This window comes from Sorghum bicolor, chromosome 6, assembly GCF_000003195.3.
Source record: "Sorghum bicolor cultivar BTx623 chromosome 6, Sorghum_bicolor_NCBIv3, whole genome shotgun sequence".
In the NCBI taxonomy this organism is placed as follows: domain Eukaryota; kingdom Viridiplantae; phylum Streptophyta; class Magnoliopsida; order Poales; family Poaceae; genus Sorghum; species Sorghum bicolor.
Window position 1 is genome coordinate 3299247 of NC_012875.2, and position 25334 is coordinate 3324580.

Consider the following 25334-nt stretch of genomic DNA (forward strand, 5'->3'; position numbering starts at 1 on the left):
GGGAAGAGTACTTGATCTAAAGTCTAAGTTGTTAACAGATATGATATGAGAAGGTTAAGCTGTTGTTTATCTGTTCCTAGAGATACTAGAATTCTGGAGAATTTTATCTTTGAAAATCTTTAAAATGTTGCATGATGAGTTCCTGTATGATGAGAGTTTAAATTCCTACCACAGCCATATATACATGCTTGCTAGACTTTGAGCCACACATTTACTTTTTACTGCTTATGAGCATTGAGTGTGGTCAAGCTGTGTAGACCCTTAGGAGCTTGTCATGTGGTTAAGTCAAGATTCACTTGCACGTTCACTCACACATGCTGCTTCTACTCTAGAAGTACGCATCCACATATATTCATCCATTTCCATCTCCAGAATCACCTAAAAAATTCTACTCCTAATTCGGGAGAGAATAGCCAAAAACATTTCTGTTTTCCCCTGTGAAATAAATGCTCAAGTTATCTTGGTTACTACCACTTGCTATATTATTTCAGGAGATGAGTGCTCTAAAAAAAAGAGAGAAAAAAAGTATACGAGGAAATAAAAAGGGGCAAGTGCCCGGAACCTCGAAAGAAAGAAAAACTGAGACGAGAGGTAAAAATGGACAAGTGTCCGACAGTAGAATTAGGGGTACAAGATACCCACCTGAGAGGAAAGAAAAAGAAAATACAGAGCATCTCATTCTCCCCAAAAGTTTCAAAAGAGCAAGGAAGGTATGTATCCACTCAAAAGAGCAAAAGTAGAATTAGACTTTCACCATTGTTATCACCATCATCACCATACACCATTCATTCGCCACACATGCACATCTTGATTTGACTTATTGACTTGTTCTTCTAGATCCATGGTTTGACTATGCAATAAATGTCTTGTAAGTATGTATTAGCTGTCTCCCACCTATGAGCTCTAGATATCAAAACCTTATTAGAGTAGGGTGAGAGAGAAGGCAATGTCACTATGCCTCATACCAACAATACCACATACTTTGAGAGAAGGCATACACCATTACTGCCTTGGTAAGGATCCAGAAATACCACAAAAGAGAGACTAGAGAGAGTCATACAAGGAATCTCTGAGTTTTATTTGAAAATCTACAAAAACTCCAGAGCTATAGTTAATCGAAGAACAAGAGACATGGCGCTTGACTAGACCGTTCTATCTTTTAACTACTGAAGACACAAGTGACGGTTGCAAGCCCCATGGTGGAAGGTAAAATGAGTAATTTTAAATCTTAACAGTTTACCCTAACCCAGAGATGAGATCTTGTTTGAATGCATGTGTATCTATAAGGCATGAAACCACTGCAGAAACTCTTGAGTTCATCTTTGCTCAGGGACGAGCAAAGGTTAAGCTTGGGGGAGCTTGTTGACGGTCCTTAATGCTCACATTTAACCATCAACTAATCATGGAAAAGGATCTAAATGGAACCAACACCTAGACTTAGGGTTTTATCTGACAGAATTCCACGAGTTTTGGTGTTTGTCTATTTCTGCAAGGGGTTATCAGGAAATATGGAAGAAAGGCCCACATGTCGTGTTTACATAGAGATATTAACGTGCCGCGTAATTTTCTACCATCTAGAAGACTCCAGAAGCCACGGGAACGAACGGGAGACCGATCGGTCCCGGGGGCAGGGCGCCCGCCCAAGTCCCTTGGGTGCCCGCCCAGCTACAGTAACCAATCAGCTTCAACTTTGCGGATCGTGCTCCACCGACCTAAGGGACCAAGGAAAACCATGCAATTTATGTCGGTTTGATCCGACGGCCCAGATTCATCTGAAAAGACTATATAAGCAACGCCCCCAGGCCTCTGGAGATCATACCTCTTCTACAGAATCAAAGCTAGGGTTTCAATTCTTCATCCAAGTAGAGAGGATCCCTCTAGTTCTTCTAGTTCTACCTCTAGTTCATCTAGATCTAGTTCTAGTTCATCTAGTTCTAGTTCTAGTTCCTCTAGTTCTAGTTCTAGTTAGTTCTAGTTGTAATCTAGAAAATAGGGAGAGAGAAGAGGAGAGCAGAGGAGGAGGAGCCGGATCTGTCGGATCTTCCTCAACATTATACTTTTGCAGTATCTGGTTCGTTCTTCATCGTTCTCCAGGTTCTTCAATTCATAATTCCTGAGTTCTTTAATTACTTTTATTTACATTCAAGTTATTTATTGGATTCCCGCTTGCATCAAGTGCTCTAGTCTTTATAACGCTAGAGTAGTAATTAATAGATTAGACGTGGTGTTTAGTCTTGCGATTACCAGGAATTGCACCCAATCCTGCGGATTGTTGTGGTAGCCCTAGGGTAGTGACAGCCCTAACGGTCGACGTATTCCACCTCGTTCGGATCGGTGTTTGTAGGACTGTAGTCAGACCTTCCTAGCCCCCTTCTCATCTCTTTCTGTGGTTAGTGCTCTGATGTCCCGAAATAGATAATCTTGAAGTAATTCTTGATTCTTAGATCAACTAGAGAACTCACAGGAAACTTCCTCTCTTCCCACCAAAAACAATTATATAGTTATCCTTGGGCGATCTTGATTCTTAATTAGTACACTCACGTTCCCTGTGGAAAATCGATACTCTGGAATACTCTTGGGTGAAGGCTACATCGGTATCCGTGCGCTTGCGGATTTTTCTGTTTGCGTTTAAAATACCCAACACTGATGGAGATGCATTACTTGATGCACTATCTTCCTTTTCACTAGGTGTAATCCTTGCATGCGAACATTCAAAATCCTTCCTTATCAATTGGTTAGTCACACGGCTATTTCTTGATGAGCCTATCCTGATACTGAATCTCATCTTGAATGCATAAGCATTATACACCGTCCTTGCTTCATGTAGTATATCAAACTCCATCCCTTCAAATGGAACCATTGGCTGGGTGCTAACAATGTCCTATTCTTCTTCATACACCACCTCGTCATCATTTATCTCCACCTCAACACCCTCAAACGGCTGAACTGCTACCGCGTTAGAAAGACTCTGATCAAGAATAGGGTCAATGGAATCCTATGTTACAAATGTGTTGTCATATTAACATGCAGTCAACAACAGATAATTATTTTGAAGCAAACAAACAAATTTAGTTGGAGTTTGCCCAGAAACATACTTCAGAAACATAGGCAGCCCTGTTAGCGCTTGACGTTGCAGCAGCCCTGTAAGCGGTTGATGTTGCAACAATCTGATGATGTCCACTAACGGTATTTGTCCAATCATCATCAACCTCCTACACGTTTCAAAGTGTTATCATAGAACACACACCCAGAATTCTTGTTATAGCGGACTTTGGTAAATATTTCAGTACTATTGTAGCACACGTTTCAGTAGCAAAATAGAGCATCCAGAGGATCTACTGCAAGTATGAAACAACACAACTCAACAAAATTGTGACATGGGGGTCATAGATGTACATCTTACATGTTGATTTCAATAAGGGTTCGTCTCCACCATCTCCTTGCCCCTCGTGATTGCAACACTAGCGTCCAGTCCACCGCTTGAGCCCTCCTTGCGTTCGTCTACCTATAGATTTGCCTCACTGCCCTCAACAATCGACGGGGGACGGTGAAGGGTCGAGATGGCGGACTAGAGGGGGGGTGAATAGTCCTTTCTAAAACTTATCGCACCGGCAACCGAAATAAGTGCGGAATTAAAACTATCGGTCTAGCCAAGACTACACCCCTCTATCTAAGTTCTCTAGCACCTTGAAAAAGATCCTAAACAAGCAAACAAGGTGCTACCTTAGCAAGAGCTCACTTAACCAAATCTAGAAGCAAGGTCACACAAACCTATGCCACTAGTACTTTGCAAACCGGGGAGCTCCTACACAACTAGTAAGCAAAAGCACAAAGCTCCTAAGCTCACTAGCAATGCTCAATAACAAGGCAACCAATGCCAAATTAGAGAGCGCAAAATACTTAGCTACACAAACTAAGCAATGTGACTAACAAGGTTACACAAACCAAATTAGTCACGCAAGGGGAACTACTTCTAGCCACACAAGCAAAAAGGTAACTAGCAAGCTACACAAGCTAACTAATTACAAAAGCAACTACACAAGCACAAGTATATGAATGTAAGAACAAGCTTGTGTTAGGGACTTGCAAACCAACGGGAAGAACAAAGTTGACACGATGATTTTCTCCCGAGGTTCACTTGGTTGCCACCAAGCTACGTCCCCGTTGAGACAAGCTCCAAGGTTGCCGCCGGTCCTCTTGCTAGTGGTGACCCGCAAGTCACACTCTCCCACATGGAGTGCTTACCACAAGCTCTACCACTGGACCCGGTCGGACCACTTGTCACTCTTCACGTCTCGCTCAACTAGAGTTGCTCTTCGCGATCCCCGCAGGGTGAGCACCGTACCCCTCACAATCTCTTCTCCGGAGCACCGCACAATCTCCTTGCGTGCTTCGACGGAGTCACAAGCCACCAAGCCGTCTAGGAGGTGGCAACCTCCAAGAGTAACAAGCACCACCGGCTTGCAACACGAACACCTAGTGCCACTCGATGCAATCTCTCAATGCAACGCACTAGAATCACTCACTCGCTACTGATTCGCACTCTTGCAAGCACAAGTGAGTTAGAGGCTTTCCTAGCACTCCCCAAGCATGGACACTAAGTCCCAAGGGTGCTCAGCACCAGCCAAGGCCGGCCACCACTTCTATTTATAGCCCCAAGGGCTAAACTAGCCGTTGCCCCTTCACTGGGCAAAACACGTGGGCACCGGACGCTCACAGGGAGCCACCGGACGCTCAACCCCCAGCGTCCGGTGCTCAGGCGTTAGCCACGTGTCACTAGCCGTTTGAACTCGACCGTTGCCACCAACGGCTACTGCGCACGTGCGCCTGCACAGCACCACCGGACGCTCTACTGCGTTACACCGGACGCGTCCGGTGAGCACCGGACTCATGCGCTGAGAGCTCCACAAACTCGCACGGTCACCGGACGCAAGCCACCGGACGCACCCTGAGCGTCCGGTGCTCACCGGACTCATGCGCAGAGAAGGTAGCAAAACGCCCTCACACCGGACGCTGGGCACCGGACTCACTCCGGTGCGTCCGGTGCACTCTGCTACACCCGACAGCACACCGGACGCTAAAGGCCAGCGTCCGGTGCCTCCGCGCAGAGCGTCCGGTGACTTCTCCAAATTTCCCACCGGCGCAATAGAAAATATGCACTTAATTTTCTCAAAAGCGCTGAATCCCGCCTCGCAAGCTCGGCGGGAGGGAGAGAGAAACCCACACCTCTCTCAATCCTAGGAACACCACCTCCTTTGTAAAGTGTGCCAACACCAACAAGTGTACACCACCATGTGCAAGTGTGTTAGCATTTTCACAAACAATTTCCCAAAGGAGTTAGCCTCTCAACTTGCCACGCCACTCGATCCTAACACGTATGCAAAGTTAGATCGCTCAATTGGCACTAGATGACCGATATGCAAACAAGTTTGCCCCTCTTGATAGTACGGCCATCTATCCTAAATCCGGTCATAAACTTCTCTACACACCTATAATCGGTGAAATGGAAGTGCCCTAGGTTATACCTTTGACTTGCGCTTTCCATTTCATCTCCTCCAATGTTGATGCAACACATGCACCAACCAATCACAAAATGATATGATCCACTTCATATCATCACGTGACCGTATTGGTTCATCGATCTTGACCTCACTTGCTCTTCACCGTTGCCTCGGTCCATCGGCGCCAAGTCTTGCTCAAGCTTCACCGTCACATGCGGTCCCTCGCTTCAAAGCCTCCGACTTGCCCTTCACTCTTGCAACCGGTCCATCGTGCCAAGCTTCATCTTGATCTTCTCCACCTTGGTCACATGACTCCATGTCATGTCTCATATGCAATGAGCTCCTCCATCATCACATAATCACCTGTGGACTAATCTCCTATGTATCTCACATAAATACTATTAGTCCACCTAAGTTGTCACTCAATTACCAAAACCAAACAAGGACCTTTCAGACGACAGCCCGTGGGAATCGATCTCGACATTGGACAACGATGTGACATCAGGGTGTAGTCTTCTGTGGACGGGAACGGTGCAGGGTGTGTGGGCTAATGCAGAGGGGAACAGGGCAGGGTGCGTGGCGGGATGGGGGCGTGGCGAGATGGCGGCGCGGCAGGATGGCTGCACGGCGCCGCAAGCATGGGTCGGGTGTATCTCTGTCTGGATTGGTGGGATTGGATGAGGTGCGTCCGGATAGATGGATGGGTGTTAGGTGCGTCCGGACACGCCCCTAGAGCTGGATGTCTGAGCACTAGGTAGATTGTAATTATATTACCGTGTGTTTGGTTGAAGAGCGGGGCGAGCCGGGTCGGAGCGAACCCATTTCCGTGGCTGTTTGGTTGGAGGATGGGAGGGTTGGGTTGGCTCCAAAGTAGAATATTCCTCTCAGATGCGGGTTGGACTCGTCCGTTAAAATCTGGCGGACGGAGCCGCTCCAGCCGGGTTGATGTTCACCAAACACTAAATTCCTTCAACCAAACACTGAACGAAGCCGCTCCGTCCCCAATCCTTCAACCAAACACTGAAATGGGTTGGGTCTGTCCCCAAAATCGAAGTGCAACCAAACACTCTTTTGAGTTGGCTCCGTTCCCAAAAACTGGGTTGGATCCAACCCAACCCACAACCAAACACATAGTTAGTTACCTACGTGGAGACAAAAGGGAATATTGACAAAATAAATTGAGACGGAGATTTGCTATGAAATCGAGAATGGTACGGCCTGACGCTTAGGGGAGAAGACAAAAAAATCGTGGCGGCTGGCTACCCTGTCATAGTTTCATCCGTACTGCTGCTAATAATGCCAGTACTTTCGTACCCTGTACGTGGCCATGAAAAAAAACATTATTTCACTCCGATCCTAGCAAAGCATTGGTCCTCTTGCAGCCACCCTGTTACAATGCCAGCCAGCACACATGTCGAATAAACTAAGTTGTGTTTACACTCTGATGAGTGATTTTCTTCAACCGATCTTGCGTGTGAATCCTATATATATATATATATATATGATTAGTTCCTGCACAGCTAACTGGCTCGATAGAAGGAAAAAGATGCATTGAAATGGAATCTCCAGCTTAGATTTCACTTGGTGCATCATCCACATATATCGATAATTAATCTTTATTATTGCTCCCTTGCTGAGCTTGCATTGCTTTTGCCAAGTCTGATCTGATCATCATCAGCTCCGTCCACGCGTATATATCATCAGCAATAATAGCTAGTACATGTGGATAGTCTCGTGTGATGATTCCTGAGTGAACTAAGCTTCTTGCATGTGACGACCCATAACGGTGACAGAATGTTTATATATTTCACGTACGGTAACAAGTCCCAGAGGACAAATTCGGGTATTTATTTAATTTGGTTATATATAAACAAGTCCGTGATCCATAACATGACAATTTGGGCTATGGCTATATTACTATATATGAGCTTTGTAAAATTCAATATATATAGGACGTGTCCGTTAATTTAATCTCGATCCTAACTATATACCAATATAGAGGACCAGGAGTCCAAGACAAACTATGCTTGGCACCATTGCTCTTGAGAACCAAGAAAAGCTAGCTTTGTGGATGTAATAGCTTACGTATGCTTCCTCTATCTTTTTTGTCAGTCGTTCTCACTTTTCAAAAAGTCAAACAAACTCGACTCTAATCACAATATATATAAGAAAATATTAATGTTTACAGTATATAATTAGTATCATTATATAGACCATTGAATCTATTCATATAGTAAATTTATTTCAGATATAAGTATTGCTACAATTTTATATAAATCTAGTCAAAATTTAAAAAGTTTAACCCGCACATTCCCCATATATAGTGACAAATATAAAGAGACATAGGGAGTATACTTTTAGGGTTCTTTTTAGCGCCGGAATATAGTTTTAGGTTAATCTAGGCATGTACTTAATAAGTATGAAAAAAACAAGTCCGTACACCACGATCCATGGTCATGGATGATGACGCAGCTTCGTACCCTCTGTACAGGAAGACCACTCTGTCCTCTTGCAGCCGCTGCATCACATGCAAAGTACGATGTCGATAAATTTTATGCACTAAGACTATTTCCAACAATCCTCACCCAAAATACAAGACCCATTTGTCCTTTGGGTAGCGCTACAGGTAAAAGGTTCCATACCTATTTTTAGTCTTCTCAAACAACAAGACCTAAAAGACAACACTCTCTGCAAATGGGTCTCGAGGAGAGAGGATACCCAAATTTGGGTTACGCCTCTCCTGATACCCAAAGTGGGTCTTCTGTATGGGTCCTCTGTTGGAGGCTATAGGTATTGTATTGGAGACCCATTTTGAGTTTGGGTTCCCAAATGGCTCTCCTGTTGGAGATAGCCTAAGGATTTTGTCTCTCTCTAAATCTTCTTGAGTGTTGTTGCATGTGTTTTTGTTAGCATGCATGACATATTCTAGGTAACATCGATGCTCACAGCTCAAGCAAAGCCTAGGTGTCATGTTACAGCTATTTGACTCAGTTTCTGAAGAAATAAAAATATCATCTACAGCTGTATATAGGAGCACATAATAAAGCCAGCAGCACACACCACCAAACAAGATTATAAGAGGAACCCTACCATGCTCACATGCTCTCATCATCCCATCTCTTCTCCCTCCCCCCTCTTCTTCTCCTGCTACCTAGTCTTTGGCCGGCCAACGCCAAGAACTCTTCTTCTGCTGGTTCTTGCGTGCATTGCGATGATGGCCATGAGCTACTTCCGGGCGCCGAGACGGCTCTACGGGAGGAAGCAGCACCAGCAGCAGAAGCGGGAGAGTGCAGCCCTGCTGGTGGACGAGGACGGCGGCGACGACCAAGGCGAGGCGGCGGCGGCGGCGGGCGCGGTGCCCAAGGGCTACTTCGCCGTGTACGTGGGCGCCGAGTCCCGGCGGTTCGTGGTGCCCACGAGCTACCTCAGCGAGCCGGCGTTCCGGGAGCTCATGGAGCGCGCCGCGGAGGAGTTCGGCTTCAACCAGGCCGGCGGCCTCCGCATCCCCTGCCGCGAGGAGGACTTCCAGGCCACCGTCGCCGCTCTCGAGCAGTCCAGGCGTCGCGGCGCCGGCTGGGCGCGAGGGTCGGCCGCCGGAACAACGCGATGGGCTCGTGCCAGCTAGCGTAGGAGTAGGAGGCTGGAGCTCGATCATCTTGGCATGTAGGAGATGAGATCATTCTTCAGATTGCAGAAGATGCATGCAGCATATGGAATTATGGATCGGAAAAGAAATTCTTCACAGATTGCAGAAGATGCAGGCATGTGGAAGACAGACTATTGTTTGGTTTTTTGATAATATAAATAGCAAAGTTGATGGATCGATACGAGCTGTGTAGAGAGATAGACTTAATAAATGGGATGAGTAGTGGTGGGTGTACCCTACAAATTCTGTGTAAACTGACATGAAGATGAAAAAGGAAGATATATTTGATCAGAATGTCTCATCATATCCATAAATAAATTCCCATCCTCTTCATGCATGTGGAGTAAAAGTAAAACAAGCACTGACATTAGCGTTTCAGTTTCATCCATGGATCCTGAGATGTCAGGTGTTTAGTCCTAGTTGATACAGTACTTAGCTTGCTTGCTGGATGCACTTCATTCCACTCTGAAATTGTCCCAGTGGTGCATGATTCATGGTTGTATATAACTTTTTTGTAGCAATTCTTGGAACACAAACGCATGCTTTGTCAGAGATTATTACTTCTAACAAAGTGGATCTTGTATTTGTCAAAAAAAAAAACAAAGTGGATCTTGTATAGATGCTCGCAAGAAATAAGCCGGCCTGACATTGAAGCTTCAAGAGATTGTGTATCTGTCAGAATACATGCATGTGCGAACAGTTCACTGGTATTCGGTATTTGTCTCACCTAGTGCTTAGCCATGTGCCTGCATCTTCCCCATGGAGTTATATATAAAAAAAACAATGGAATTCTTAAGAGATTAAACTAGAGAAGAATAGGCTGTTGTTTCATCACAAAGCGCAGAAAACTCCATGTAGGTTATCGTATTAATAAGAACTAAGAAGGCGACACCGACAACATCTTAGTACATCAACACTATGACAGCCAAACAGAAATAAGAGGAGCCATCTCCCAGCACCCCTTGCTGCGTTCACCGTGGCTTTAATTTCTAACCAAATTCAAGTTTAAAGCAGCGATGGCATGCCTTCAATTCTGAGTATTCATTGCAACTTGATTATGTGTACTCAAGGAACCTTGTGAGTACAACAAAACACACAAGTTTTAAGTTGGTATATATTTTTTCGCGAGCGTGTCAACTTGACACGTGTCTCATTAAGCAGAAGCAGAGTGTCGAAGGTTACAACAATCCTTAGTAATCCAGAAATTACTTAGGAGAGACGGAACCTAGATAGTGGTCGAAGTGAACTAGGAATGGAACCTAATTACTCAGAACATTGTGCAACGAGGTGGCCATAAGTGTTGAACTACCCAGGTGTCTGAAGCCGGCAAGAATCCAAAGGTGTGCTTCTTCAATGATTGCACGAAGGACCTCCTATGGACTGGATAGTTTATTGTCGAATGTTCTTGAGTTTCTCTCCTTCCAGAGGTGCCAGCCGACCAGGAAGACGAGGGAGTCCAAGGCCTGCTTAGCCCCTTTGGAACTGATTTGCGCGAGCGTAACCACCATGACCAAAAAGAGTCGTTTGCCAGGAGCAGCATCTAGTTGAAGCCAAGGGCCCCAAACACCAGGTGCCAGACTTGTTGACTGAAAGTGTAGGAAGTCAGAATGTGGTCGATCTCCTCAATGCCATTGCTGCAAAGGATGCAACTTGGCGAATGTTGCAATCTATACCAGTGCTGACGCGCTGCTGTCCAGCATTTTCTATGCAGCACCGACCAAAAGAAGTGTTTGACCTTGGCCGGAGCAGAAACCTTCCAGAGCTCCTTCGCCCCAAGAGGCCTGACAGCACCAGAGAAAAGTGCGCGATAGGCCGAGGCCGAGGAGTACGACATGTCCGCCGACCATTTCCAGCACAAGATATCAGGTGAATTCTCTGTGAGCTGCACGTTCCGAACAATGGTGAATTCTCCATGAGCTGCACGTTCCGAACAATGTCCCAGAGCTTCAGATAGTCAATCAGGATCGGTACAGTGAAGGGCTCAGCAATGTTCCTGACCTAGGCATGTCCATTGATGGCCTCTGCAACCTTGCGACTGCGTTGTCGACGCCCCACATTGGCCAGTAGGCTGGGAGCAACCTCCAGCACGGAGCAGCCGCTCAGCATATATATGATGTGCGTTCTAAGATTTGAGCCACATGTCATGGTTCTTCGGAACAAGGACCATGAGCAACAACAAAACAAAACAAAAAGGAAAAAAAACACGATGTTGCCCCAAATTTCAGAATACATAAAACATTCAGCTCACATCGAACGCTACTTGCCATGACGGTGAACGAAACTTACTACAGCAGTTCAATATACAAGACATTGACACGGTATGCAAACAACAAACTAGTTACTACTACATCTCAAATTAATTGGCAGGACTCCTCTTGAGGAGGCATAGCCATATTGGAGGAGCCACATTTCACTAAAAAAACAGCTCCAAACAAGCCCTAATTTATCAATTGAATTGCTACGCTGCACGCAGTCGCCAGCAGCATGATTAGGCTAGTGACAGCATTGCGTTCAGAAACCAGGAGGATAACATTTGCCTTGTTTAGTTCAAAAAAAAATATATTTTTAGCTACTGTAGCATTTTCGTTTATATTTGACAAATATTATTTAATTATAGACTAACTAGACTCAAAAGATTCATCTCACAAATTACAGATAAACTGTGCAATTAGTTTTTGTTTTCATCTATATTTAATGCTCCATGTATGCATTTATAGATTCAATGTGACGGGGAATCTTAAAAAGTTTTTGGTTTTTAAGAGAAACTAAACAAGGCCTTTATCACCAAAACATTTCCATGCTACTGAACCCTGTTAAGGCATTCGAACTACACATTGCTACTCTAAGGTAAGTATGACCAGGAAAAAAACTGTACATGGATAAAAATTAAAGCCACCTAAGATCTACATTTTGCTAACAAGTCCGCCCTCCACACATTTCCATTGGAAGGACATGACCCAGCCTTGTTTTAGGCTTGACATGCACTACCCTACTAGTTGGACTACATCCTGAAATCCATCACGCAGACGGTGTTGTTCGAGAAACAGGCAGCAATCTTGCTGCCTTCTTTGTTCCAGCAAACTTCGAATATGCCCCCACTACCTCTGTAGGTCTTCAGGATCCTGCCTTCTTTCACAGACCAGATGTGTAGGCACTGATCCAAGGACCCACTCGCTAAGTATTCACCGTCAGGGCTAAATGCAACAGAATACACTGGTTGCCTGCAGCCACACATAAGTTCCATTAACATCACCCTCAAGCAAAATAAAGTATCAGAATATTTTGATTCTCATGGTATCGATACCTATGACCAGACAAGCTGTACAGAAGGCGTCCATGCTCAACTTCCCAAAGCTTGATAGTTGAATCAAAAGATGCGCTGCAAGTGAAACAGAATAGTCAATCAATGCTGTGATGCAGTTCTGGTCCTACTTGGCAAGAAACCAACTCGAGACAGTCGTGCAATCCTAGTTACATCTATAACAATGATCTTATCTCTGTATGTGAACAGTCAGCAGCAATTATTATGAGATAATAATCCAAATCCTAAACTGGCTGGAACTAGGTATAGTACCAAATTCTCCAACCAAATGCAGCAAATTTTGTTACTGTTCACCATTTTCTGTTCTTCCATGATGTTTTCTTTTTTCTTGGAACAAATGGTGCTATGTATGCCACACATAAGAAGTATGATACTTGATGAGAATCACTAATAACCAACTACGCAAGGAAAACTGATTCACAATAACACTACTAATCATGATACTAGATCTCAAAGAACCACAGTTGTGAGTCCAGTATGGATAACCAAAGTATACCCTACAAACTTCAAGGGAACTAATTAGAATGATAATTTGCAGTATAACATCAACCAAATTTCAAAAGATTTAGCCAAGGTTATCAGTATCATGACACGTGTCGTGGTATCGTATGATACTACGATACTACCCAGACTAGATGATACAAATCGTTTTTGGGTAGTATCGAACCAGGATCGTGTTACGTAACCTAGGATCTGTAGAATCGCACTACAAATGTGATTCCATGCGGCTCTACTCAGGGTCAAAATAATAGCCCTTATATTTGATATCTGGTGGCAGAGTGTTAGATATATGTATATCTAGGGGGTTAATTGTATATTGCTTACTTGTAACTCAAGTCATTATTGACTATATAAACAAAGCCACCCAACCCAAGGGGTATGAGGTGTTTGCCACAATTCTACATGGTATCAAGCTACTGGGTTTATACCCTCCCGATCCCTACCCTTCCGCTGCCCTAACCCCCTGGCCGCCTCCATAGCCGCCGTGCCCTAGGGCGCCGCTGCTCCACCAGCCGCCGCCTCCCTCAGCCGCCGCTTTTTCCCCCAGCCGCCGTCTCTCTCAGGTCGCCGCTCCACCTCCCACCATGTCTACCTCCCACCATAATTCTACACACAGAAAATACCCTATGAGAGAAAATATATTACTTAACAGCCGGCAGCAGCAGCCGGTGGCATTATTCTCAAATTCACATATATAGATGTCATTCATACTCTCAGTTTCTTCCATTCTTCTTTTCCCTTCTCTTGGATTTGATCTCTCCATCCTTCCTGTACGTGGCTGCCTAAGTACTTGATCTACAAAGTCATGGCAGGGGAGGAGCCAGGGGAGTTCGTGAAAGGGTTGTGGGTACTTGCATTATCTAGCTGGTACTTCCAGAACCATGTCCCATTGTCCCAAAATAATACCCACTGATGTGCAAGAAAATTCTCTTTAGTTCTTTGGAGCTGATGCAACATGCAACGATTAATGGAGACTATTAACAATTTGGCACATACTAACTATCCAAAGGAATGATCCACATCAATGAATGAAGAAGTGTGAGAGTGTGACAAAGCACAAGAGCCAAGTACAAACTCAGGGACGATGTTTGCACAAATATATCATTATTTCTACAGTCTACACTAGACAATTTATCTTGGGAACATATGTTAAATGGAACTATTTGCTCTAATGTAGTAATCAATATATTAATGCATGGTTTTATTCTGGTAAATATATTTGTTTGTGTCTTGATATTTAAAATACTTTTAATCTCATAGTATCCCAATGCTATGATCTGATACTACTCGAAGAAAAACGATACTACCTAGAATCCTGATACTGTAACCTTCAATGTAGCTACAGAGGTGCTGTCAGATGTAGCTACAGAGGCGCTGTCAATTCTCAACCATGAGCTATCCAAATAGGAATGCTGGGAGTCTAAATGCTAAGCATTGACATAAGTTAACAAATAAAATAGTACATAGGAATTTTATATTTGCTCAAACAGTTTACCTAGCCAACAGCAACTGCTGATTAGGATTGTTTGTTCCTGGGCCTGTTGGGCTCCACCGAATAGTGTATATTTCCTGCAAAATACAGTTAGACCATATTGTAGACAGTTACATAAGTTCAAGAGAACATAAAAGAAGAAGGCAGGTTTGACAGACCTTGGTATGCTCCTTGAAATCGAATAAACATTTGTCTTGTTTCATACTCCATATCTGCAAAGGGAAGGTAAAAGGAGCGGGTGGCTTTATTATGGAAGGTAGTAGTAGTAAAAGCACACCCACAAAGGTAGCAGTTGTTAACCCTAGGGAAATAAATCCAATTCACACACCATTCAATGATTACCAAGTCTAAATAAACAAGAAAACAATATGTTCTATCCCTCATCAACTATCAGAAAAATATTTGGTTTTTTTACCCTATATAGGCTGAATTTAGCAGTAACATTTTAGCATTCAAGGCCACATCACTGGCTTTGATGGTTTATCGAAAACATACAAAATAGAAATGTGATATGGACAGTAACATTGTGGCAACAACTGATCAAACCAGTTAGCCATCAAAAGTCCGTGGAATTTGGAGGGTGGGGTTGGTGATGGTATGTTCATGGGCCGTAGGAGGTATGTGGTTTACACTCACTTATAGAAAGGTTATATGTACTCAATTGCACATCTAACAGGTACAGCAGATGATATACAGATAAACAATACTGAAACAACAACATATATTGTACCATTTAGCACAATAATGAATAAGGGAGACTACCATTCGGAAAAGTAAATGGAGAACTTCATTTTAGAAAGAAATATGGCACCTTTGCTGTCCAATCATCAGAACATGAAGCCAAAAAAGAACCAGTCGGATCCCACTTGATAGCATTAACTTCATTCTGGAAAACATACATAATAATTGCTACAATGAGATCACACTGGATGCTACTTTTCCAAAATTAGTAATACAAAATGACAAGACTTGTATATTTGTATGTGACTACATTTTGTGCAAAATTACTTGTCAATAATCATAACCGTTCAATAAAAGAAATGAGACCAACCTAGGAGGAACTAGACAATTTTTCAATGAAAATTAAGAAGAAATAGGCACCCAAATTCAAGTTGATGACTCGAACCAGGGTTGTTGGGTGCATGACCACACTTCCCACCAACCAGCCAATCTAGGCACACTTATAACCGTTTAAAATACCCGGAAGTATCAACAAGACAACAAACTTTTTGCATGATTTTTCAAGTTTCGAGGATAATAAAATAAAGGCATGATGTGTCAGATATCAGGAGAATGTGTGGTCTTTTTAATGTTCAGCCTTTGGTTTTTGAGTTGTATAGATAATCCAGAAAAGAAAAATGCACACGAAAAACATGCAGTTTGTCACATGCATTTTAAGAATCTAATCACTCAGAAGGCTGACCTGATGACCACTGAATGTTTTAACTGGACGCTGTTCCCCAATCTTGCATACATAGATCATGTTATCGGTTGAACATGTTGCAAAAGAGTTATTATTTCTCCAATCAACATCAAGTGTTGGAGCTACATAGAAACAGGTGGGAGTTAGGTTTGGTCACCACAGATACATCTAGTGCAATACTGAATGAATTATCAGGTTAAAACAAACTCCACTCAGGAATGCCAATTGTACCTGAATGAAATTCAAACTGCTGCTTGCATTCCCATGTCTTTGTATCCCAAACAATAGCAGTTTTATCAACACTTCCACTTAGGAGAAAATCTCCTTTCTTATTCCATTTCAATGAAAATATGGGTCCCTTGTGTTTGAACAGTGTCTGCTTAAGGTCTCCTGAAAAATTCATTTCATCAAAAGAGAGGATGAGACAACAGGGGGTAAACAAAACATCTATGCTGTAATGACCTATATCTGATTTCTTCAAATGCTATAAGAATTAAACATACAATGAGTTTATGCCAGATCAAATTTTAACGCATACATGAATAATAACAAACAGCCTATCACCAGATCATTTTTTTAAGACAAATTTAAGGCACAATGAAGAATGTGCACCATTATTCAAATACAAGAATCCTACAGTTACAGCGGGCCCACATTGTCAATCAAACAAACTTTAACATCAGAATAAAGAGCTAAAGCCAACTGTGTATGGATACAGAAACAGTTGTTCACTCACCATCTCTACTCCATATTCTTGCCTGTCCATCGTAGGAGCCCGTAGCCAGTAGTGTACCTTCACCCTGTAAGGGATGGCAGAAAAGCAAATACAATGATGAGTATGAAATAGTTAAGGAATGTAGATGCAAACATAGAATTTTTGCATGAGACAAATTAACAGGTAGACTAGGCTATAAATAGCATTCTATGATATGTTCCCATTGGTCTTCACCCCAGAAAAAATGAAATGTGTTAGAGTATATGAGTATAGGCCCATGAGGCTAGGCCCATGAGGCCCATGTGTATGACACTATATTCCTAACCCTCTAGGGTTAGCCCAGTTATGGAAAAACAGAAGTTTAGCATGGTATCAGCTTAGGGTTTCCTTCCCACCCTGTCCCTGCCCACCCCAGCCGCCGCCCAGGGATATAAACAAAATTTCTCAACAGGAAGAAACTCACATTCCAGTCAAGTGTGGTGACATCCTTGCTCTTTTCATTGGTACGACCTTTAAAATGTTTTAAAACATGAACACCGGGAGGAGATGATTGCATGTTGGAACCACATGGACCATCTGGAATTGTCCAGATTCTAGCGGTTGAGTCTCCTGACCTAGCAAGTTTGAAATATAGTAGTATATCAGTCAACAAAGAGTTGAGATAAACATAGGCAACTTTCATGGTAAATATGAGGGTTGCAAACACATAATTTGCAATAAATAAAAGACTGAGTGGAATATGGGGACTAAATAAAGTATTGAGTCTTCTGACCTAGCAAGTTTGAAATATAGTAGTATATCAGTCAACAAAGAGTTGAGATAAACATAGGCAACTTTCATGGTAAATAAAAGACTGGGGCAGAATATGGGAACTAAATAAAGTATGTGGACATGCAGAGTTTTGTGAAAGCCAGATTAGTGTGGAAAGTTAACTTCATTAGTTTTCATATCTTGTGTAATGCACCAGACTGGCACCACATCAGCTTCTCCCGCTGCCGATTCCCCTCGCATCTAGAAACCATGGAAAAAAGAACAAAGAAAAAAAGGAACAGCATGCAACCATGAACTCACAATTTTTCTCCCTTCAGTTACCATCCTACATTCCTAACCTATGTTACTCCTCTCATCCACTCACCTTCCCTGGATCTGACCCACACTAGCAAGGATAATCCCACCAGAGCAACCGAAGATAATGAGAAGGCTGGCGGGCAATGGGTGAGTATCAGCAGTAGCAACGGATGACGGTGAGTGCATTTGCAGTGGTGACAATGGAGAGCTCATCGCCTCATCAGAGCAGGGGCAATGGGCAAGCCAACCTGTGAAAGACAAGATCTCATCTCCAACTGATCGAGAAAAGTGTGCCCACTGTTAGATCTCATCTCCAACTGATCGAGAAAAGTGTGCCCACTGATCGAAAACAGTGGTGGCCTTTTGGCAAGGATGATAGTCCTCACTGCAACCACTGTCTAAACCTCTGGCTGAGTGTCTGAGAAACCATGGACAGATATGTGAACCTGGCATAACGTTGCCTCACCCCTCCTCAATCGAGGTACAAATGGATTCATCTTCTATATTTGAGAAAAGTCAGATAATCACATTTTTTTCCTATTCTTCTGACAGCAAGGAGCACTGTGCTACTAAATGTCTCTGCTCTCCAGCCTCACCATGGACAGATATGTGAACCTGCCATAGTGTTGCCTCGCCCCTCTCCAACCGAGGTACAAATGGATTCATCTTTTATAATTACCAAATTTGAGACAAGCCAGATAATCACATTTTTCTTATTCTTCTGACAAGGAACATTGCCTCAATTGAATGATGCTAGCTGGATCTTTTCAATTTTGACAAGTTAGTTAAATGTTATGTGATCTACAGTTTGTCAATTTAGAAATCAGAAGCATCAATGTATGTTAATAAGTCGAAAGGAAGTGTCAGTCTAAACTAAAAACCCTACAGACCCCTAAATAGTGTGGTTCTTGGATGCTACATTTCCTGTTTCAAGGTTGCAGGGGAATATATCAGCGACATATCTAGCCCAGATGTATTATAATTTATTCTAGCGGACCATCTATGCGAGCATCGCATTTGGTTCTCAACTTTGGGTGAACCTTGTTCTGAATGGGAACGTTTGTCACAAGCACTATTTTGTACACTTTAATTATTATTAAGCACCTCTCAATGCAAGCTTCCTTTATGTACTCCCATACGAACACATGTAAAGAGGTCAAAAAACTATGTGTATATGACACAAAATTATTTATACGAAATACTCTTATACAAATTATGTTTGCCATAGATTAAGTTTCCATTGCAATGCATGGTAATGTCGACGAACCTGTTAGAGGTGCATGTCATGGGTCTACCAAGTGGCTACCAGCCACGCCTCAATTAGAGGCAAATCTGTTCAGCTTGCCTTAGCTGATTGGGCTAGTTTGGAAGGTTGGAGGAATAATAGGAAAGAGAAATTATAGGGAGTGGTTAGCCAAGGAGGCTATTTATCTGTAACCTGGTATGGGGATTAGAGGAGAACAGGAATTAGAAGGAAAAGCCTTCTCTCTTGCTAAGCCATGGGCAAGCCCCTCTCCTTCTCAACCCTAGCCACCGCCATAACATCTGGTATCAGAGATGCCAGGTTCAGATGAGGGCGACAAGCAGCCGAAGGTGCCATCGATGCCACTGCCGGATCCCATTGCCAAGGCGCTGGCCGACCTCGCCCAGCAGATGGTGTCTCTCTAGGCGCGCCTAGAGGCCGTGGAATCCCAACTGTCGACCACAACCAACACCATCCCACCAGTGTTCCCCTGCAGCTTGCTGGGCTATGGGACAACAGCCGTCTCCATGCCAGATTTGAAGATGGAGATTGTGTGGGAGCACCTGAGTAAGAAGACTGCCAGACAGGTGTTGGCGGTGGCACGGCTGCAGGCTGCTGCGTGTGGCCTCCTAGCATGTCGGTGAGTGCAGGAGACACGCGATCTGCAGCTGATTCAGCCCCGCACCCCTTCACAGCTCCTCCAAGTTGCATATCGCTGCACGAAGGACCACGATCTCATCCACCGCATGGTACCCCCGCGGGTGGCGGGCATGCTGTGTCCACCCACCCTCACCCCCACCCTAGCAGCAAACTCAGAGTCTGTGGCGACGGCAGTTGGGGAGGCACACCCCTCCTCACTGTTCTCCATCCGAAACCCTCCTCTCTTCCCTGTGCAACGCGGACCAGCAGCCATCCAGCGGGGAGAAGGCATGGGGTCACTGGCAGGCACGCACTGCATAGCACCACCGCATTCCGCCATCAACCGCCACGGGGGTGCCTCCGCTGGTCGCTGTTGTGGCACGGCCACCTTGATGCCTTCTCGGTGATGCGCATGCAGACGGCGCAGACAGGCATCCATTTTCCTCGGCAAGATGGGTAGCTGCAGTTGCTGTTCCTAGCTCTTCCGTTCGGATGGCCCTGGGTCTGGGCTCGTGGCTCGGACCAGATGTGGTGGCCAAGCTGCATGGACTGCTGTGCTCTTGCTTCTTCAAGACATCAGCCCATGTGTGGACTGCTCCATGGGATCCAGGTGGTTATACGTGTGCAGTTATTGCATTCGGACGGTGTCCACCTTCCATTGAGGCGGCCACTAAAACAAAGTCCAAATCTATTTCAGGTTGAGAATAATAAAATGAGCCCAGATGTAAAAGGCTTGTTTTTAGGTGTTAGATTTGTGTCAAGTCGAGTCATCATTATAAGCTGGTTAGGTTGCAGCTCGAGGACGAGCTGCTTGTCCAGAAGGGGTGTAGTGTAACAGTGTTAGAGGCGTATGTCATGAGTCTACCTAGCGGCTAACAGCCACGCCCCTGGCCAGCCCCCTCTCTCCCTCTCAACCCTAGCCGCCACCATAACAGAACCCAAAATGCATCAAAGATCGGACCACCGATCACATTTTTGGCAATGATGGCATGCAACTGTTTAGTGTGCCAAAGCAAATGGCTACAGGAGCACAAAAAATTATAAGACAAATATATATGCAATGTAGAAAATAATAAGGACGCACCCAGAAGCTAGAAGAGAACCAGTTGGACTCCATGCACAAGCGAAAACCTGAATACAAAGAACGAAATAGTAAGAGAATATAACAGATTTCTCTAGCTTCAAAAGGGAAAAATAGTTGCATCCTATAGGACCCTGCTAACCTCTGAACTGTGTCCTTCCAAAACAGTAACATCAGTGTTAGATATCTCCTGAGCAGTTGTACTTACATCCATTGGAGTGGGACCTGTGGTACTTACGATTAGTAAAACTTGGCAGAGTGAAGGTAAAGTGATACACACAAAACCATGTCTTGACACCAATACTTCCATGAGAAACAGTAACTCCTTGAATCACATTTCTCTTCTTTAGTTAATTACTACTGATGTAGTATTTGGTTCGAAATGGTAAACTAAATGGTATTGATAGCAAAAATCACCTGGATGGAAACTAATCGAGATAACAAAGGATTTGTTTGGTTGGGAGCAAATGTAAGTTGAAACTCTGTCCTTTATTCTCTGGCAGGTTTCTACTTCTCACATTGGACCATCAGCCGGAAGCAACCAGAGAACTCAATAAAGTGATACACACAAAACCAAGTCCCAAAACCAACACTTCCATAAGAAACTGCAACTCCAAGATTCACATTATTTTCTTTAGTTAATGGCTACCAGAAAAAGCGACTGCAATGGAAACAAATCAAGACAATACGGTATTTGTTTGCTTGGGAGCAAATGTACTGGGATCAGCTGAAAGTCTGCCTATTATTCTTTGGCAACTTGCTACTTCTCCCATTGGAGTGATGTTTTCAAATATCTAATCAACCCCAGTAGCTATGGCACCGATCAGCCTGACTAACCGCGATTAATCATAGTGCATAATGTTATGGGATCGGCTGAAACTCTGCCCCTTGTTCTTTGGCAGCTTGCTGCTTCTCCCATTCGAGTAATGTTTTCAAATATCTAATCGACCCTAGTGGCCATGGCACCGATCAGCCTGACTAATCGCGACTAATCAGGACTGAGTAGTGCATAACTGATTGCCATGGCACTGATAAGCCTGACTAATCGCGATTAGTCAGATGATTTGATAACCTTGCATTGGACATCAGCTGTAACCAGACAACTCGGTGACAATCAAGAACGACAAGGACAGGGGCAACAACGCTTGCAGTGGGGCCAGAACCAAATCAGGTGGGCTTGGAGGGTGCTGGCGATCATGTGACAGAGGCTCCACAATTCGTTGACAGCCAGGCAACAGAGAGACACATGCATGGAAGCAGAGGTTGATTCATGTGGCAGCAAGGTGCCGCCAGCCATTGTTGGCAGGATATGAATCAAAGGATTGGACAATGATGAGAAGGGAGCGGCAGTACCATGATTTGGAAGGGGGTCGACAAGTTGTATATTTTTCTGATGCAGGATATTTTGGCTGGTAATGGATCTCTACTGGGCTGTTAGCAGACACCACGCGGTTTAGGGTCTGCCCAAACCAGGCAAAAACAAGTGTGGTCATGTCACTTTCTTATCTGATCATGGACTAGAACAAATGAACCAAACAGCTCCTGAATTCCCATGAAATCGAAACACAGTATCAAAAATCAGTTTCATGCCCAAGTTTTTCATAAGAGAGATCAAAAAATTTGCCGTGTGGTCATGGCGCGATTAATAGGATTAAGTGCCTACTTGGTTTGTTACCAGAATTTGCCGTGTCAAATGTTTTGGAAAGTAAAAGTTGAGAAAAAAATGTTTGCCAGAGATTTGGCAAGCCAAATGTGAGATGTATAGTTCCAATTTTGTGTACTTTTCAAACACTAGCACAGGACAATAATAGGCATATGCTTAATAAACACAAGTCCATATACTACATTACATAGTCCACATTAACTGGAAACTTTGTTCGCACTGCAATGTAAGCAGTACTCGACACATTTAGAAAACATCAAACATTGGCACATTGCTAAGTTAAGAAAGCATGCAAGCATGTCAAAATTGTACTCACAATTTGCTAAAAGTTGTTTAATGGAGCATGATATAAGGGTAATATAGCAGGTAGTAATTAATCACCTCCACCAGCAAGAGAATCATCCTCGTGCTTAACCTTATCAATACGCTCTGCATGCTGCCTTTCTCTTTCTTTCTCTTTCTCCTTCTCTTTATCATGGTCCTTATCTTTTTCAGATCTATCCTTCTCCCTGACTTGCTCTTTTTCTTTGTCATGGCGTTCCCTCTCCCGTTCGCCAACAGGACGTCGTTCATGCTCCTCATTACGTTCTTTCTCTTTTCCCTTATCCTTCTCATGTTCAGTTTGAGATCTCTCCAATTTCCTCTTTTTCACAATCTGTTGCAACTCTTCAACATCTTTTGTGATGATTTCAAGTGGCTCCAGAAGCGCAAAATCCCTCTCAACTTCATCATCATTCTAAAATAAGAAAGGTGGATAGAGTTGCATCAGTTGGTAGTAGTAATAAATACTGAAAGATAAACAGGCTTACCTCATCGTTATTTGCTTCCAGTTCTATGTACTGGAGGCCTTTCTGCACAATAGTGATAAGAGCACCAGGTGGGACTGCATTGCCATCAATGCCACCCTTATGGATCCCAGCTTCATAACCTAGAGTAAATGCAGCATGAATAAAACCTGAAAAGAATGGTTGGAAGAGAAACTATTAGCAACCAAAATCACACTATCTTGCTTAAGACATGTTGGTGCCCAGCCCTCCAGTATATGTATGTTGTCACTTGCAAACAATATTTAGACGAAGGGAGTAGCAGGTGATGAGAGCACGCCATCATTCACCAAGAACCAAAAGCACTGAAGGACATGAAACAACATCCTTGTAATCTTGTCGAGGCAAGAAACGCTTTTAGGCACTTATAGAACAGAGACAATAGTGATGAATCCTCTAGAGTTAAGTTCCATCATACGGTCTATATCTAGTTTCTCCATTTCAGGTAATAGCAGCAAAATGGCAACAGAGGCCAGAAGAGAACAAAACTGACTTTGTTTTCAAAAATTTACCCCTACAATTGATTCCAAAAAAGCTAAGAAGAAATCATCTTTGAAATCACAATGGACATATTCCCCAACCCTGTCCCTACAACTCACAGCCTTGTCCAGTTCCTCCCCTAAAGTTTACTTCCTATCCCATCGGATGTTTCGGATGTTTGGACATATGCATGGAGTATTAAATATAGACTAAAAAATAACTAATTGCACAGATTGCAACTATTTTGCGAGACGAATCATTTAAGCCTAATTAGTCCATGATTTGACAATGTGGTGCTACAATAAATCTGCAGTAAGCATGTGCTAATAACGGATTAATTAGGCTTAATAAATTCGTCTCCCGGACTACTAAGGACTTCTGTAATTTGTTTTATTATTGTTACTATCCGAACACTCCCATGTGACAACCCAATGTAACAGCCGATGTAACACCCCAAAACTTTACACCCTGGATTTAAACAAGACCTGGCATCTGACCTAATTACCATTCTTGCTTGTCAGGTTCCCATTCTCCTACGAAACACATGAGTTTGCCACAGTTAGTGGGAGGGTCAATGTGCTGCAACCAAATTCCCAAAAACTATAATTTACAAGCAAAACATGTGATTTTTTTCATGGATGACGGAACCAAACCACGGGAGAAGGAACAGATAAGGGTAACAATATTCCTGTTTTCGCGGAGGCGCCAAAGACTGTTCACAACTAATAGAACAGTTCCACCCAAGTTAGGGGTTGTATCTAATTTATTCATCTCAGAGCAACAAGGGAAAATGGTCACTGAGGTCGTTGAGCTAGCACCGAACTTTCCTTAAATAATATACCACACGAATCACTCCCAAGAACCATCAGAAATCGCATTTTCCATCCAAATACGCATAAATCCGAACCCGCCCCCAATCTATAATAAGTCTCCTTAAACGGCGTCTGATCCTAGCAGCATTCCCTCTCGCCGTACGGGACCCGTATTCCCTAGAGCAGCGCACGAATCCACCACAATCCCAACCGAGAAACTAGCCACCCCGCAGCAGCGAAGCTCCTAAACCCTAAACGATTTCAAAAAAAAAAAAAAGAGGAAAGTTCTCTGGGCACAAGATGCGGGGCGGAAGAAAGGGGGTGGAATGGCGCGCACGTACCTGACTCCTGCAGGTAGCGGAAGACGAGGAAGTTGAGCTCCGTCGATGTGAGCACCCCCATAGCAGGCGGCGGCGAGGGCGCCGTCGGAGCGGCGGAGGGGACGGGGAGGGACGGGGCGGCGAGGGCTAGAACGGCGGCGTGCGATGTGGTTGTGTGTCGCTGAGAAGGGTGGGAGTGTGTCATGAAAGCGTCTTCCAGGCACACGATGGGCACGCCCGGGACGGCGCGGAACTTTAAGATCGGACGGTGCAGAGGCACGTGACACGGAAGGACGGCTAGATCAGCACCACGCCGAGGATCTAATGGTCAGGGACAACCTGTTCGTAGACAACACTCGCACGGTGACACGGTAGCTGTTTGGTTTCTATTGATTAACTAATATTAATATCTATATCTATGTGCCTATTTGGGAAATTATTTACTAGTAGTTACTCCATGATCTCATGTATATATCTCTAGATTTATGATAATATAAGTGTATGTAGACATCCTCTGTTCGTTTGAGTTTACGCGTTCACATCCTAGTTATTCGGACGGGGCCGGACCGTCGGTTGCCTACAGCGGTCTAGTTCACTGAAAAGG

At 43.8% G+C, this 25334-nt stretch overlaps 2 protein-coding genes across 4 annotated transcripts; one reads left to right on the plus strand and one right to left on the minus strand.

Moving 5' to 3' along the window:
* On the plus strand, positions 8575–9438 carry LOC8083411 (auxin-responsive protein SAUR36). Its single transcript, XM_002446056.2, has one exon. The coding sequence runs from the start codon at positions 8593–8595 to the stop codon at positions 9124–9126; it is 534 nt and encodes a 177-aa protein (XP_002446101.2). The 5' UTR covers positions 8575–8592; the 3' UTR covers positions 9127–9438.
* On the minus strand, positions 11885–24956 carry LOC8066023 (WD40 repeat-containing protein HOS15). Of its 3 annotated transcripts, none has more exons than XM_002447445.2 (14): positions 24752–24954; positions 23104–23249; positions 22676–23030; positions 20774–20856; positions 20635–20681; positions 17064–17214; positions 16622–16685; positions 16117–16275; positions 15886–16007; positions 15274–15348; positions 14621–14674; positions 14466–14539; positions 12452–12526; positions 11885–12368 (listed from the first exon to the last, which is right to left on the minus strand). In XM_002447445.2, the coding sequence occupies exons 1-14, from the start codon at positions 24933–24935 to the stop codon at positions 12149–12151; spliced, it is 1809 nt and encodes a 602-aa protein (XP_002447490.1). In that variant the 5' UTR covers positions 24936–24954; the 3' UTR covers positions 11885–12148. The 3 variants fall into 3 exon arrangements, 2 of the variants coding, with proteins under 2 accessions (XP_002447490.1, XP_021319068.1); XR_002454280.1 differs by lacking the exons at positions 11885–12368; positions 12452–12526 and adding exons at positions 12539–13576; positions 13682–13765 and having other exon boundaries at positions 24752–24956; XM_021463393.1 differs by lacking the exons at positions 11885–12368; positions 12452–12526 and adding an exon at positions 12538–13765 and having other exon boundaries at positions 24752–24956.